Source organism: Schistocerca gregaria, chromosome 1, assembly GCF_023897955.1.
Source record: "Schistocerca gregaria isolate iqSchGreg1 chromosome 1, iqSchGreg1.2, whole genome shotgun sequence".
Taxonomy (NCBI): Eukaryota; Metazoa; Arthropoda; class Insecta; order Orthoptera; family Acrididae; genus Schistocerca; species Schistocerca gregaria.
This window is the reverse complement of record NC_064920.1, coordinates 345934210-345948726: the sequence shown is the minus strand read 5'-3', so window position 1 is coordinate 345948726 and position 14517 is coordinate 345934210. Positions and strand designations below refer to the sequence as shown.

Here is a 14517-nt window from a genome sequence, read left to right as displayed (position 1 = left end):
ACACTAAATAATGAAAAGTGTGAGGTCATCCACATGAGTGCCAAAAGCAATTTGTTGAACTTCAGTTACACGATAAATCAGTCAAATCTAGAGGCCGTAAATTCAACTAAATACCTAGGAATTACAATTACGAACAACTTAAATTGGATGGAACACACAGAAAATGTTGTGGGGAAGGCTAACCAAAGACTGTTTTATCGGCAGGACACTTAGAAAATTTAACAAATCTACTAGAGATACTGCCTAAACTACACTTGTCCATCCTCTTTTAGAATACTGCTTAGCGGTGTGGGATCCTTACTAGATAGGATTGTGGAGTACATCGAAAAAAGTTCAAAGAAGAGCAGCACATTTTGCGTTATTGTGAAATATGGGAGAGAGTGTCACTGAAACGATACAGGATTTGGACTGGACATCATAAAAAGAAAGGCGTTTTTCATTGTGATGGAATCTTCTCACAAATTTCTGATCACCAACTTTCTCCTCCGAATGTGAAAATGTTCTGTTGATGCCGACTTAAATAGGGAGAGACAATCACCACAATAAAATAAGGGTAATCAGGGATCATACATAAAGATGTAGGTGTTTGTACTTTCCGCGTGCTATACGAGATTGGAATAATAGAGAATTGTGGAGGTGGTTTGATGAACCCTCTGCCAGGCACTTAAATCTGATTTGCAAAATATCCATGTAGATGTAATCCCTAGGTATTTAGTTGAATTTACATCCTTCAGATTTGTGTCACTTACGTGGTAATCTAAATTTAGCAATTTTCTTTTAGTACTCATGTGAATAGCTACACATTTTTCTTGATTCATGGTCAATTGCCACTATTCACACCATACAGATACAGAATTTAAATCATTTTGCAATTCGTTTTGGTCATCTGATGACTTTACAAGGTGGTAAATGATAGCATCATCTGCAAACAATCTAAGAGGGCTAGTCCGATTGTCTCCTATGTCATTAACATACAGGGTGGTCGGAAACTCCCGTTACAGACTTCTAGGACTTTTAGAGGGGAGTGAGTACACCTTATTTTGAATATGAACCCAAGTCCGGAAATATAATCCAACAAGACTACAGAGTGTCAAAGTTGTAGGCGCGGGCATCTGTAAATGTACGTATACACTGGGTGATTCTGTGATGATGTTACAGACTTTCTAGGATGATGGAGGATGATATATGTATTAATTTGAAGTAAGGATCCCAGTACCGGAAATGAACGAGTCTAAAGTTATAAATGAAAACCGTTCTGATACCTCTGACAGTTGAATACCAGTACTGGTTCTTGTGTTGCGAAGAGTGTAGGGATGGTAACTTTCAGTGATGGTAGTGTGGACAAAAACGAGAAAAAATGTCCAATAAATGTGGGCTCTAAATTGCACACCTGAGGAGCTATAAAGCATTCGTTCATCTTTGCTAATGTGAAACATATGTCCTCTACTGAGCAAGTGTTCATAGCTGTTAAGGTACACACTTTAAAGCCCATGTTTATTGGATATTTCTTCTCGTTTGGTCCACACTACCACCACTGAACATTACCAGCCCTAAACTCTCCGCAACACAAGAACCGGTACATGTATTCAACTGTCAGAGGTATCAGAACGGTTTTCGTTTATAACTTTCGACTCATTCGTTTCCGGTACAGGGATCCTTACTTTAAATTAATAAATTTATCGTCCTCCATCCTCCTAGAAAGTCTGTATCATCATCATCATGGAATCACACTGTTGATATGTATGTTTACAGACACCCGCACCTATAACTTCGACGCCCTGTAGTCTCGTTTGATGACGTTTTTGAACATGGGTTCCTATTCAAAATACGATGTACTCAGTCCCCTCTACAAGTCCTAGAAGTCTGTAATGAGAATTTCTGACCACCCTGTAAATCAGGAACAATAGAGGGGTTATAACACTTCCTTGGGGAACGCTGCATATTACTTCTGTTTTACACTATGACTTTCTGTCTATTACTGCGAACTGTGACCTTTCTGACAGGAAATTACAAATCCAGTTGCACAACTGAGGCGATATTCCATAGGCATGCAATTTGGTTAGAAGATGCTTGTGAGGAACGGTGTCTCAAGCCTTCTGGAAATCTAAAAATATGGAATCAATTTGACATCCCCTGTCGATAGCACTCATTACAGGGTGGTTGGGAAGTTACTAGGTATTGAAACTGACACATAACTTATCTTTGTGGAGTTTTTTCATCAAATTAATACAGTACGTGCACTATTACATGGGAATATGATTGCATACATTAACAGTCCATTAAATTTTAATGTAGGCACCTGTGGTGTTGGGCAATCTCCTCAAATAATCTGTAATGCAATCCACAACTTTCTGGAGGAAGCTGTGTGGGATGTTCGTAAGAACTTCCCGAATCCCTGCTTCCAATTCGACCAACACGAAGGTTTCACCTGATGCACCTCCTCTTTTGCCCATCCCCATAAAAAGAAGTTACAAGGTGTCAGTTCTGGAATTCTTCCAGGCCATTCATGAGGTCCACATCTCCCCAGCCAATGTGCTGGAAACTTGTCATCCAACCAGTTCTGCACAACATTTGCAAAGTGAGATGGTGCACCACCTTTCAAGAAGGCGTCATCGGTATTTACCCATCCATCTACCATCGGCCAAATGTAATCCTGAAGCATTTGAAGGTAGTGTGCCCCGTTCATTGTTTCACGCAGAGATATGGGTCAATGACATTTGTAACTGTTATTCCATACCACATAGTCATTTCTGGATGAAAATGCAACTTCTCCACTGTAACTCCAGGATCCTCTGCCATCCAGTAATGACAATAGTGGCAACTGACGGAACCTTCCACAGGGAATATGGCCTCATCACTCCAGAGGATGTTACAAAACAATTGAGGCCAATCTTTGTGCCATTCCAACATCAACTACTGATACTCCATTTTGAGACCACAGTCTTCTGGTGTCAGCTGCTGCTTTTAATGGGGTTTCCATGTTCAAAAGTTTAATTCTTTATGCAATACTTGATGAACAACATGCCTTGTGAGTCTACTCTCACAAGCTGCCTGGAGCGTTGATTTCCCAGGCTAAGATTGAACATGTTCTGCCCAAGTGTCAAATTCTCAGGACAATGGATGATCTGTTTTTGCTGCAGCATTTACTGAACCTGCGGTCATGAGCTTTGTGAGACCATTTGCTGTCTCTGAACTGTTCAGTGTTTGCCTCTTGTGGTCACCATCGGTATTATGTGGCATGAAAAATAAATATCCTATTTAATATTCTCTATGTCTATGCTATTTATAATATTATTCCACCAATACTAAAAACTTAACAGCCATTTAATTATGGCTAGTTCCGACTGTATGAATTTCTGGTGATAAATTGGATTCTTCACACTGTCTTTACATCTTGGGCTATGGACTAAAACGAATACAAGGTCTTGCTGCAATAACCAGGCAAGCCATGTTTACAAATTTGAATAAAACAAAAATTGTCCAGAAATTGGAAAAAAATTGTGTCATGTCTTTTTCCAACCTTCATTTATATCACGAACTTGTTATGTAAATAGAGAATTGATATTTATTTAATCTTAAATAAATTGACTTTTCTCTCTTGCAGCAAACAACTTGGTTTTAAAACTGCCACATAACTAACCAAGAAACTGAAGAAACAGCAAATATTAGCACTTTACAGGGAAGTGAAAATTAAGGGAAGATGAAGCATCCATAACAGTCCTGTCACAGACCAATTATAAAATTCCATGTCCAAGGCTGGCGCATATTGTACATCTCAGCAAGATTCATGACGTATTTATATTTCAGATTTAGCTGGCAGAGGAATTCATTCTTGTACCATATGATCTAGCAATTTTCAAATCATCCAATGGTAACAAAATTGCATTTTCAGCCAAAACTGGACATTTCTGGTTATTCCAACAATGCTTTCAGTTACAGCTAACAGATAAACAGCATGTCAACAAAAACAGTAACAAGGTGCATAATGGCATACTGGCAATAACCAGAACTGCCAAAGGTGAATCAAGTTTCTAAAATCAAAGCTTTATTCACTAATTTTTTGTGATAATATTTCTTATAAACCATTCACTTCTTTTACATTTTGACACTACAAATTTCTCAAAGTTGGCAGTGATCTTCATATGATTTACATTGTAGCTGGCTCAGTGCTACTTTTATAACTATTTTTCTAAAGATAGTCTCATGTTTTGTACAAATAATAAAGACAATAAATTACAAACAATTGGTGATGTCAACCAGCTCCAGTATCCTTGCAAGTAAACAAGAGTCAAATTTCAGGAAAACAATGTACTATTTCAATCATTGGCAACTGACTCTGGTCTTCCAGTCCATGTAAGATATCCCTTCTTATTATGATACCTCTTTGAAGTCTTGCAGATGGTACATGTCCATAGTGCACATGGCGATGGTCTATTTTTTATACGGACTTTAGCAGTCACGCCTGGGACGAGCTGTATCGAACATCCCTTGCAAATGCTGCGTTTCAAGCTGATATCCCTGGTAACAAGAAGATGAGAGCAGTCTATCATATTTATATCACTTCTCAAAAAAATAAAAAATTCCTCAGCGGAATATAAACAATAGTATTAGGAATTAAGTTTCACCAAACACTGAGCAGTGATCATGCACATAAGCTGTATGACATGAATGACTGGGGTATCCCAAAGGACAAGTTCAGCGATGGACAGTTATAAGCAACCTGGCTTGCCTCCTTCCATTTATACTAAATTTGTTTACGCTTGTCATGACTGGCAATAGGCAGGACACTTTAGTTGCATCTACTTAAAGTCTCATTATGTTCATTTGTTATGGTGAAATTAGATATTTCATAAAATTTCAATGGTCATCAGTAAAGGAAATAATAGTTCCAGTCTGTGAATACATGAGAAATGCACAGCTCACACATTGCTCTGAATGCAGCATGTGTGATATGAGCATTCAGAGATTTGAGCTGGCTTGCACGTGTCAAGTGGTCATTGACATAAGCTCACGGAACCTACTGGTCCTTTTCAGTAAGTCGGGGTTAGTGACTTGCGACATGACTCACCTCTTGAGATCGTCAAAGGCAACAGTTCCAAGTGTTTGCTGTTACACCACCATTTATGGCGGAAAATACAAGCCTTGGAATGTGGTTTGGCCTCAGGATACTCCGAAGTGCTAAACTACAATCTTAATTGGCCATCAACAGCTGACAGATGGGAATTACTAGGACAAACTAGTCAGAAAGATCTGCTCTGATTGCACGGTGACTGATGATATTCTGGGTGATTCATTAAATACGGCACTGACACACTTTTGGCATGAAAGAGTAACATTTTTCCCTGATTGGCATTTGAGGCCAGACTGGCACAATCTGCTGAGACAGGAGCTGGTGGGAAAAAAAGGGACATACTTGCTTTGATGACAAATGGAGATATGTCACTGGTTTGAGACATTGTGAGCGAGATTCTGATTCTACACTATGACCACAGTCATCAAACTTATCACCGCAGCAGACTGGTGCGAGTATACAGCTGATTCATATTATAATCAGTTTAAGTTTAGTTGTTGTTATGGTTTTTGGGTGCAAAACTGCTACAGTCATTAGCACCCGATCTGTGGCATAGGGTAAAAAAACAAATTGAAATCAGCACCAATGGGAGCAAAACTCAAAAAGTGGGGAAACTAAAAAACAGAAGGAAAGCTTGGAAAACCATTATAGAAAAGGGGGGGGGTGTTTTCCTGAAAAAGAGCATCAAATGACCAACGTCATCTCACTGACACTGATAAACTCGAGGATGCAATCGGCTGAGCGCATGTCATCTGCTAAAATGGAAGACGTATCAGGCGACAACTGTAGACGGGTGCATAGTGGAGTAAAATAGGGGCACTCAAGTAAAAGGTGTCTCACCGTCCACAGTTGAGAGCAGTGGGGACAAAGCAGGGGAGGATCGCCACTTAAAAGATATCAATGTCTAAAAAGACAGTGCCGTATCCAGAGTCTAGTTAAAATTACCTCCTCCCGATGACGAGTTCGGGAGGAAGAGGTCCAAGCACAGGGAAGAGCTTTCACGTCCTGCAATTTATTATTGGGAAGTGTAGATCAATGTGCATGTCATAAAAGAGCAACATGATGACATAAAATGCGCTGTAGATTGGCTAAGGGAACCATACAAATAGGAGACTGAGGAAGAGAGACTGCAGCCTTGGCCGCTATATCGGCTGCCTCAGTTCCACGGATACCAACGTGTCCTCGGATCCAGAGGAATGCCACAGAGACGCCCCCCAAATGGAGCAAGTGGAGGCAGTCCTAATTCCGGTGGACCAGAGGGTGGACAGGGTAAAGAGCTTTATGACTGAGGAGAAAGCCGAGCGAATCTGAGCATATAATATACTGTATCCATTGATGGCGACGGATATATTGGACAGTCTGGAGAACAGTGTAAAGCTCTGCAGTAAAAACAGAACACTGGTCGGGAAGCCGAAATCGATTAGTGGTGTCGCCAACAATATAGGCACTCCCAACACCAAATGACGTTTTTGAGCGGTCAGTTTAAATAAATGTGGCATCCTTCATTTGTGCGCATAGAGCAGCAAATGGCTGGCGATAAACGAGAGAAGGGGTACCATTCCTTGGGAAGCTGATGCAGATCACGGAGCAGGCAGGTCCAGGGGCAGAGCCAAGGCGGTGCTGTATCCCCAGTTGTCAAGAAAGTTTTAGGAAAGTGGAAGATAAGAGAACATAGCAGTTGGCGGAAGCGAATTCCTGGTGGTAGTAGAGAGGAAGGGCGGCCAGCATACCCTAAATCGAAGGAGGTGCCAAAAAAAAAAGGCATGGGCCGGATTAGCAGGCATGGAAGACAGATTGCTAGCAAAACGACCCAGAAGGACAGCTCGCCAATTGGACAGCAGAGGTTCTACAATCAGCATAAAGGCTTTCCACAGGGCTGGTGTAGAAAGCTCCAGACACTAAATGCAATCCACGGTGGTAAACAGAGTCAAGCCGCGCAGAGGAGTAAACTATGCTTCCATAGTCCAATTTCGAGTGATCAAAGGCGTGACAGAGGCGGAGAATGACCACTCGGCTGAAAGATAGGAAAACGTGGGAGGACCAGCACAGTTTTCTGTCAAACATAAGACCCAAGAATTTAGCGACGTCCGCGAATGGAAGGTCGACAAGGCCTACTTGTAAGGAAGGCAGAAGAAATTCCGCACGATGCCAAAAATTGACACAAACGGTCTACCGGGAAAAAATCGGAAGCCGGTTTCGATGCTCCAAGTGTGGAGGCGATCGAGACATACTTGAAGGAGTAGTTCAAGAAGGCTGGTCCATTGACAGCTGTAGTAGCCCGAGACATTGGGAAGGAGAGTACGAGACAGAGTAGTGTTCACTCGCGTTTTAAATGTGCACTCTGTCATAATAACCAATAAAAAGGGGCAGCTGCCCTCGAAAGCCCCAGGAGAACAGTGTGCGGCGGATGTCTGTCCTCCAACAGGTATTGTATGCTCTCTCCAGATCAAAAAATATTGCTACCGTTTAGTGTTTCCTGAGAAAATTGTTCATGATGTAAGTGGAGAGAGCAACAAGATGGTCAACTGCAAAACGATGCTTTCAGAAACTGCATTCAGCGGGTGTTAAAAGGCTTCAGGACTCCAGCCACCAGGCTAAATGCCAATTCACCATATGCTCCAAAACCTTACATACACTACTCATGAGAGAAATGGGGCGATAGCTAGAGGGGAGATGTTTGTCCTTTCCAGGTTTTAGAACAGGTACGATGATAGCTTCTCGCCATCTTCTGAGAAAAGTACTGTTGGTCCAAATTCGATTATAAAGGCGAAGGAGGTAACGCAGACTACAGTATGATAAATGCAGAAACATTTGGATGTGGATACCATCCGGTCCTGGGGCAGAAGAGTGAGAAGAAGAGAGTGCATGTTGGAGTTCCTGCATGGAGAAAACAGTATTATAGCTTTCACTATTTTTAGAGGAGGGAGCAAAAGCTCACACTTCCGCTGCACATTTCTTCGGGAGAAAGGCTGGCGGGTAATTTGAGGAGCTCAAAATCTCAGCAAAGAGTTGACCCAATGAGTTAGAAATTGCAATGGGGTCCACTAAGGTATCATGCACGACAGTGAGCCCCGAGATCGGGGAGAAACTAGGAGTGCTAGATAACCATCGAATTCAACTCCAAACTTCTGAGGAGGGAGTGAAGGTGTTAAAAGAGCTAGTAAAGAAGTCACAGCTTGCCTTCTTGCTACTGCAGATGATGCAACAGCATCACACATGTAGCTGCTTCTAGTGGATACAGTGGGCCAAAGCAGGATGGTGGCAGAAAACGGGAAGAGTGCGTCGCCACTCATGTATAGCGTCACGGCACGCCTCATTCCACCAAGGATCTGGGGGGTGCCGGGGCAAACTGGAGGTGCATGGAATTGAATGTTCTACATCTATAAGAATAACTTCTGTAACATTAGTGACCTGATCGCCGACACTAGGAATATGGCGGTCATCGAATGTCACTAGAGACGAAACAAGTGTCCTATCGGCTTGGGCAAACTTCCAGTGTCTCGGGCGCAGAGATGGCAGTTGTGGCTGCAATCGAAGGACACATGGAAAATGGTCACTCCAGTGTGTATAAGCAAGAGTGAACCATTCAAAGTGCCGAGCTAGTTTAACAGTACCGACCAAAAGGCCCAAATGAGAGAGGCAGACAAAAATGTAGGTTCCCCAGTGTTGAAGCAAACAAGATCCGCTTGGTGGAAGACGTAAATCAATAGGGAGCCTCGCGGACAAGGACGCGGAGATCCCCAAAGTGGGTGGTGGGCATTGAAGACCCCAACCAGCAAATGGGGGGGGGGGGGGGGGGGGGGTAGCTGACCACCAAAGAGATGAAGGAGATCAGCTCTTGCCATTGGTGTGGGCAATGGAATGTATACAGTACAAAGACAGAAGGTGTATCCACAAAGGGAAAGATGTGCAGCAACATCTTGGAAGGAACTGTTTAAGGGAATTGGGTGATATTGAGTATCATGGAGAAGAATCATAATTCCCCAATGTGCTGGAGTGCCATCTACAGAGGGGAGATCAAACCAGACTGACTGAAAATGAGGGAAAACAAAGCAGTCATAGGGATGTAGCTTTGTTTCCTGAAGACAGAAGATGACCGGCGAGTATGATTGTAAGAGGATCGACAATTCATCCCAATTGGCTCTAATGCTGTGGATATTGAAATGTATAATTGACATAAGGCAGACAGAAAAGGGAAGAATCTTACCACGGTTGCTCTCAACTCAACGACTGCTGAGAGGTGGCGGCCGACAGCATGGAACAGCATTCTGTCAAAGGCAGAAGATCCTGATCCATAGGTTGTTCAGGAGCAGGTCCCGCCACCAGCAATCGGCCAGTTGATCGCCGTTAGCAGTGCGCCTTGGCAACACGCAAGGCGGCTGAGGGCGGTTACTGCCAGGTGGCGCTGTAGATGGGACACGCTGTGACGGAGAAGGAGAGGAACTTGGTTTCTTATGAGCCTTCTTGAAAACAGGACATTGAGATGAGAGAGGAATCCATGGCTGTGAAGTCACGGTACATAAAAAAATCTTCGCGAGCAGGCTTTTTTTTTGGAAGTCTGGGTGTCTGATTTTGGGGCTCGTGATTTAGCAGGAGCCGATGAAGGGTGAGCCGTAGAGTGAGCAGGTGATAGTGGGGAGGTTGAACTGGCGACCTTGGTGCTGGCCGATCTAACAACTTTGGCACTAAAGGTAAGATCCCAAGTCTGCGTGGCTGCCTCCATAGTAGGCTGAGAAGATGCAAGGACAGTGCTCTATTTACCTGCTGGAGGCAAAGTGGGCTTTCGACTGGCAAATAACTTAGGAGCAGCAAATGTAGACATCTTTTCCATCACTCTGATTTCCTGAATAAGCCATTCATCTTTGAAAATGTGGCAATCTCTAGAGAAAGCAGAGTGATCACCCACACAGTTGATGCAACGAGGGGATGGAGGTGGACAAGCACCCTCATGGGCATCCTTGCCACACGTAACGCATTTGGCCGGGCTAGAACACTACTGGCTGGTATGCTTAAACTGCTGACATCAATAGGGGATGGGGAAGGATGTGGAAAAGAAAGGTATGCAGCCCAGAAAGGAAAGAGAGCTGCACTAGCTCGGGGTACCGTGCTCGCCACACACGTATCCACAAGAGAGCTGTGGACCCCTGGGGGTCATTTGAAGGAATACGTAGTTCCCTTCAATTCACTGATTTGTTCTGCTGATCGAATGGACAGTTATATAGTAGGATCATTGCAATTTCCTATCTTATGATTCAATGTTAGACCATTTCAAGTAGCAGACCGTTGAGCAATTTACAGTTAACAAGGAGTCTTAAGGGGAGTGTGACAGAGTCTGGGTAGGTCTATTATTCTGATAGGTGTGTCACTTTCAAACTGTGGTATATTGCATGCATACATACATACATACATACATAAGTAAAGTCGCACCCCAAAATGCAATTTCAGTTCCCTAATCAGAAAGGATTTTCCCCATCCATCACACTTGCAGGCACCTTTCTTTCATTAAGTGCGAGTACTGTGTGCGTAAATGTATCTTAAATGTAGATAACTGCATGCACGAGTGTGTGCGCACGCATGTGCGTGTGCTGAAGATGATTGTTTTCTTTTGTTTTGTTTTGCTTTAGGGCACAAAAAACAACTGGGATCACACACACCCAAGTCAAAACTATAGAACACGAACACAGAGAGAAGTGAAACAACTATATGTCAGTCCCAGCTGACAGAATAGAAGACAGCTGAAACAAGCACATGAAAAAAGGGCTAAAAGAGCCACCATACAGAAACAGAGGTCCAAAACTAAAAATTAAGTGGCCTTTGCCATATTGCTATGGCGGATAAAAAGTAAAATGTGGTCGACAGCCCGTGCTTCATTCGCTAAAACGGCTGATAAACCAGATGGCAAACCCAAGCTGGAACGTAAATGTTTAAAAAAGGGCATTCAATCAGGAAGCGGCAGACAGTTAAAATTTGGGCACAATGTGTGCAAAGTGATGTGTAGCACCAGTTAGCAAATGACAATGGCTAAAAAGGCAGTGCCCAAAACACAGCTAAGTTAAAATAATATCCTCCCGGCGGGAGGGTGGAGAGGAGGTCATCCAAGCCGCTGGGAGAGACTTCATAAGCCGAAGCTTATTCATAAGAAAGGAGGACCATCTCCTGACAGACGGCAATGCAGAGATCAGAGGGAATATAAGTACTCGCGGGCTGAGGTACAAGGACTGCAGCCTTGGCAGCAGCGTCAGCAGCCTTGTTTCCTGGCAGACCAATATGACAAGGAACCCACAGAAACATGACATTGACTCCACCAAGAGTGAGCAAGTGACAGTTTTCCAGGATCTGCTGCACTAAGGGATGGGCAGTGTACAGCAAACATTAGACTTTGAAGGGGACTGAGCAGAGGACACAATTGAAAAAGCTGTGTCGCCAGATGTACTCCATGCCCTGCGGCAAGGCGAAGAGCTTGGCTGTAAATACTGAGGAGAGTGACAGAAGCGGATATCGAAAGACACGGGTGCCAATGGCGAAGGTACAGCTAACCCCATGGTCAGTGAGCCATCAGTGTATTCAAAGGTACTCTCACCAAGTTCCAACAAAGATCATGAAACTGAAGGCAATAGACCGAGGCTGGAATAGTGTCCTTAGGAAGCAAATGAAGGCAAGGTTAAAATGGGCCACTTCAAGAAGCCAAGATGGTGAAGGGTTCATGCCTACCAGGAAAGTTGCAGGTAGTGTGAAGTTAAGCTGCCATAGCAAGTACCAAAATCAGACTCCAGGATGAATAGAGAAGAGGGATGAGCCCCATACTGACAAACAAAGGAATCATCAAAGGAGGCGGCATAGGAGTGGTGGCCACTCATTGCAGACAAACAGCATGCATACCTGCTGAGGAGAAAGTCATGGCAGTAGGACAGTGGTAGTTCAGCAGCTTCAGCATACAGGCTCTCAACCGGGTTGCTGTAAAAGATGCTCATGGCCGAAGGGATGCCATGATGGTGGATAGTGTTGAGGAAGTGTAAAAGGCATGGGCGTGCAAATGCATAAACAAAGCACCCATAGTCGTGTTTCAAATGGACAAGGGACCGGTACAAATGGAGGAGGGTGGTTCAATTGGCATCTCAAGAAGTACCATTGAGGACATCTAGGACACTGACAGACCACGTACAGCGGGCTGCCAGGTAAGATACACGAGATGACCAAGAATGTTTCCTATCAAGCATGAGCCCCAGGAATTTTGTAGTTTCGATGAACAAAAAGGCCCAAGATGTACAGATGGTGGGAGAAACCATTTGCACCACCACAAATTCATAAAGACGGTTTTGTCAGTGGAAAAGATAAAGCCATTATTTATGCTCCAGGAGTAAAGATGATCAAGACAGTGCTGAAAATGACGCTCAGTGAGCCAGGTCCGTGGAGAACTGCAATAGATGGCAATATCATCAACAAAAAGGGAGCCTTGAGATGCCCGGCAGGAGGCAGGCCAGTATAGGGTTCATAGCGACAGCAAAGAGGACGATGCTCAGGATGGAACCCTGAGGCACATCATTTCCCTGGATAATGGTGTCTGACAAAGCAGAACCCACATGCGCCTTGAAAACCCTGTCTTGTAAAAATGCCTGAAGGAAACAGTGCAGGTGCCCACGGAAGCCCCACAAGTAAAGAGTTCGGAGGGTATCAGTTTTCCAGCAGGTGTCATAGGCCTTCTCCGAATCGAGAAACATGGCTGCAGTCTGGGATTTCCACAGAAAACCATTCGTGACATGAGTGGACAAAATAACGAGATGTTAAACTGAAGAATGTCGTTTCGAAATCCACACTGTGTTTTCATTAGTAAACGGCGAGACTTGAACCACCACACCAACCGGGCATGAATCGTATGTTCCATCACATTGGAAATGCAGCTGGTAAGAGATGGGGTGGTATCTAGATGGAAGGTTTTTGTCCTTACTGGGATTAGGTATGGGTACAGTGATGGCTTCGTACCAGCACCCGGGGAATGTGCCCTATGCCCAGATGTGATTGTACGTGTTAAGCAGAAAATACTTGCCCACAAGAGAAAGGACATCTGAATGTGGATGGCATCTGGCCCTGGAGCGGAGGATCAGGATGAACTGAGAGCATGATTGAGCTTCCTGATAGTAAAGGAGGCATTGTAGCAATCACGATTCGGAGAAGAGAAGGGTATTGCCCGAGCCTCCTCCACTTGTTTTCCATGGAGGAAGGCAGTGCGATAGTGGGAAGAGCTCGAAACTTCCACAAAATGGCCCTAGGTGTTGGAGATAGCAATAGGGTCCACGATGACATCAACACCTACTCTCAGGTCAGAAATTGGGGAATGGATCTTGGTTCCAGAGAGCCATCAGAGGTTGGCCCACACGACAGAGGAAGGGGTGGAACTGTTACAAGAACTAGTTAAATCCAGCTAGCTCTTTCACTATCCCGAACAACACAATGACACTTTGCATGCATCTGTTTATAATTAATGCAGTTTGCCAGTGTAGAGTGGTGGTTAAAAACACGGAGAGCATGTGACTTCTGCACCTGGGCTCTTCAGTAGTTGTGTACTCACCTGATGATAGCCGGACGTCTCTGGGCCGAAATATCGTGGCAGAATGTCGACGGGATTCGGCTGCATACCCGGAAATTATTAGAAGAACGGAGAGCATGTCTCCGTGCGTGAATTGCGTCGCGGTGTGCCTCAGTCCACAAAGGGACTGGGACATGACTTGGTAAAGAGGAAGTGTGAGCAATAGAACATTCTGCAGCACTAAGGATAATGTTTGTGGGATATTCCACCTGGTCATCACAACTGGGGAAATCTTGTTCTTCGAAAGTTGCCAGGGAGGGGTAAAGCTGTCAGTCAGCCTTAGGAAGCTGCCATTTGGGCATGCACGCGGATGGGGTAGGAGTCAGCAAATGGATAGCACATGGGAAATGGTTGATCAAGTAGGTGTCAGAAAAAACTAACAACTCAAGACTAGAGACAAGCTGGGCAGTGCACAAGGAGAGGTCCAAATGGGAATAGGTGTGCGAGGAGTTGGAAAGGAAAGTGGGTGCTCCAGTGTTAAGGCAGAAGAGATTAAGTTGGTTAAGAAGGTCTGCCAAGAGGGCACCTCTCTAACAGGTCCTGGGAGAACCCCAAAGGGGATGATGCACACTAAAGTCACCGAGTAGCAAAAATGGGGAAGGTAGCTGCCCAATAAGCTGAAGGAAGTCTGCCCTGATGACACTGAATGATGGACGGACAAATGGTACAGAGGGAAATAGTCAGGTGAGGAAGGAAAAGGTGAACTGCAACAGGTTAATGACTGGTAGTCAGAGAGATGGGTTGACTATGAATGTCATCCCGTATGAGCAGCATGATGCCCCCATGAGACAGAATGCCGACCTCAGGGGGGAGGGTCAAAACGAATCAGTAAAAAACGTGAAAACTCAAAGCAGTCATGAGG

The 14517-nt window shown here is 44.2% G+C and overlaps 1 protein-coding gene across 2 annotated transcripts in view; it reads right to left on the bottom strand.

Annotated features, from left to right (window-relative positions):
- Positions 1 to 4023: 4023 nt before the first annotated feature.
- LOC126344736 (ribonuclease P protein subunit p21) overlaps positions 4024 to 14517 on the bottom strand; it is a 46390-nt gene continuing 35896 nt past the window's right edge. For both annotated transcript variants that reach the window (XM_050002044.1, XM_050002043.1), the window contains exon 4: positions 4024 to 4518. In XM_050002044.1, coding sequence (XP_049858001.1) covers positions 4317 to 4518 — 202 coding nt within the window. In that variant the 3' untranslated portion in view covers positions 4024 to 4316. The remainder of the gene's footprint in view (positions 4519 to 14517) is intronic.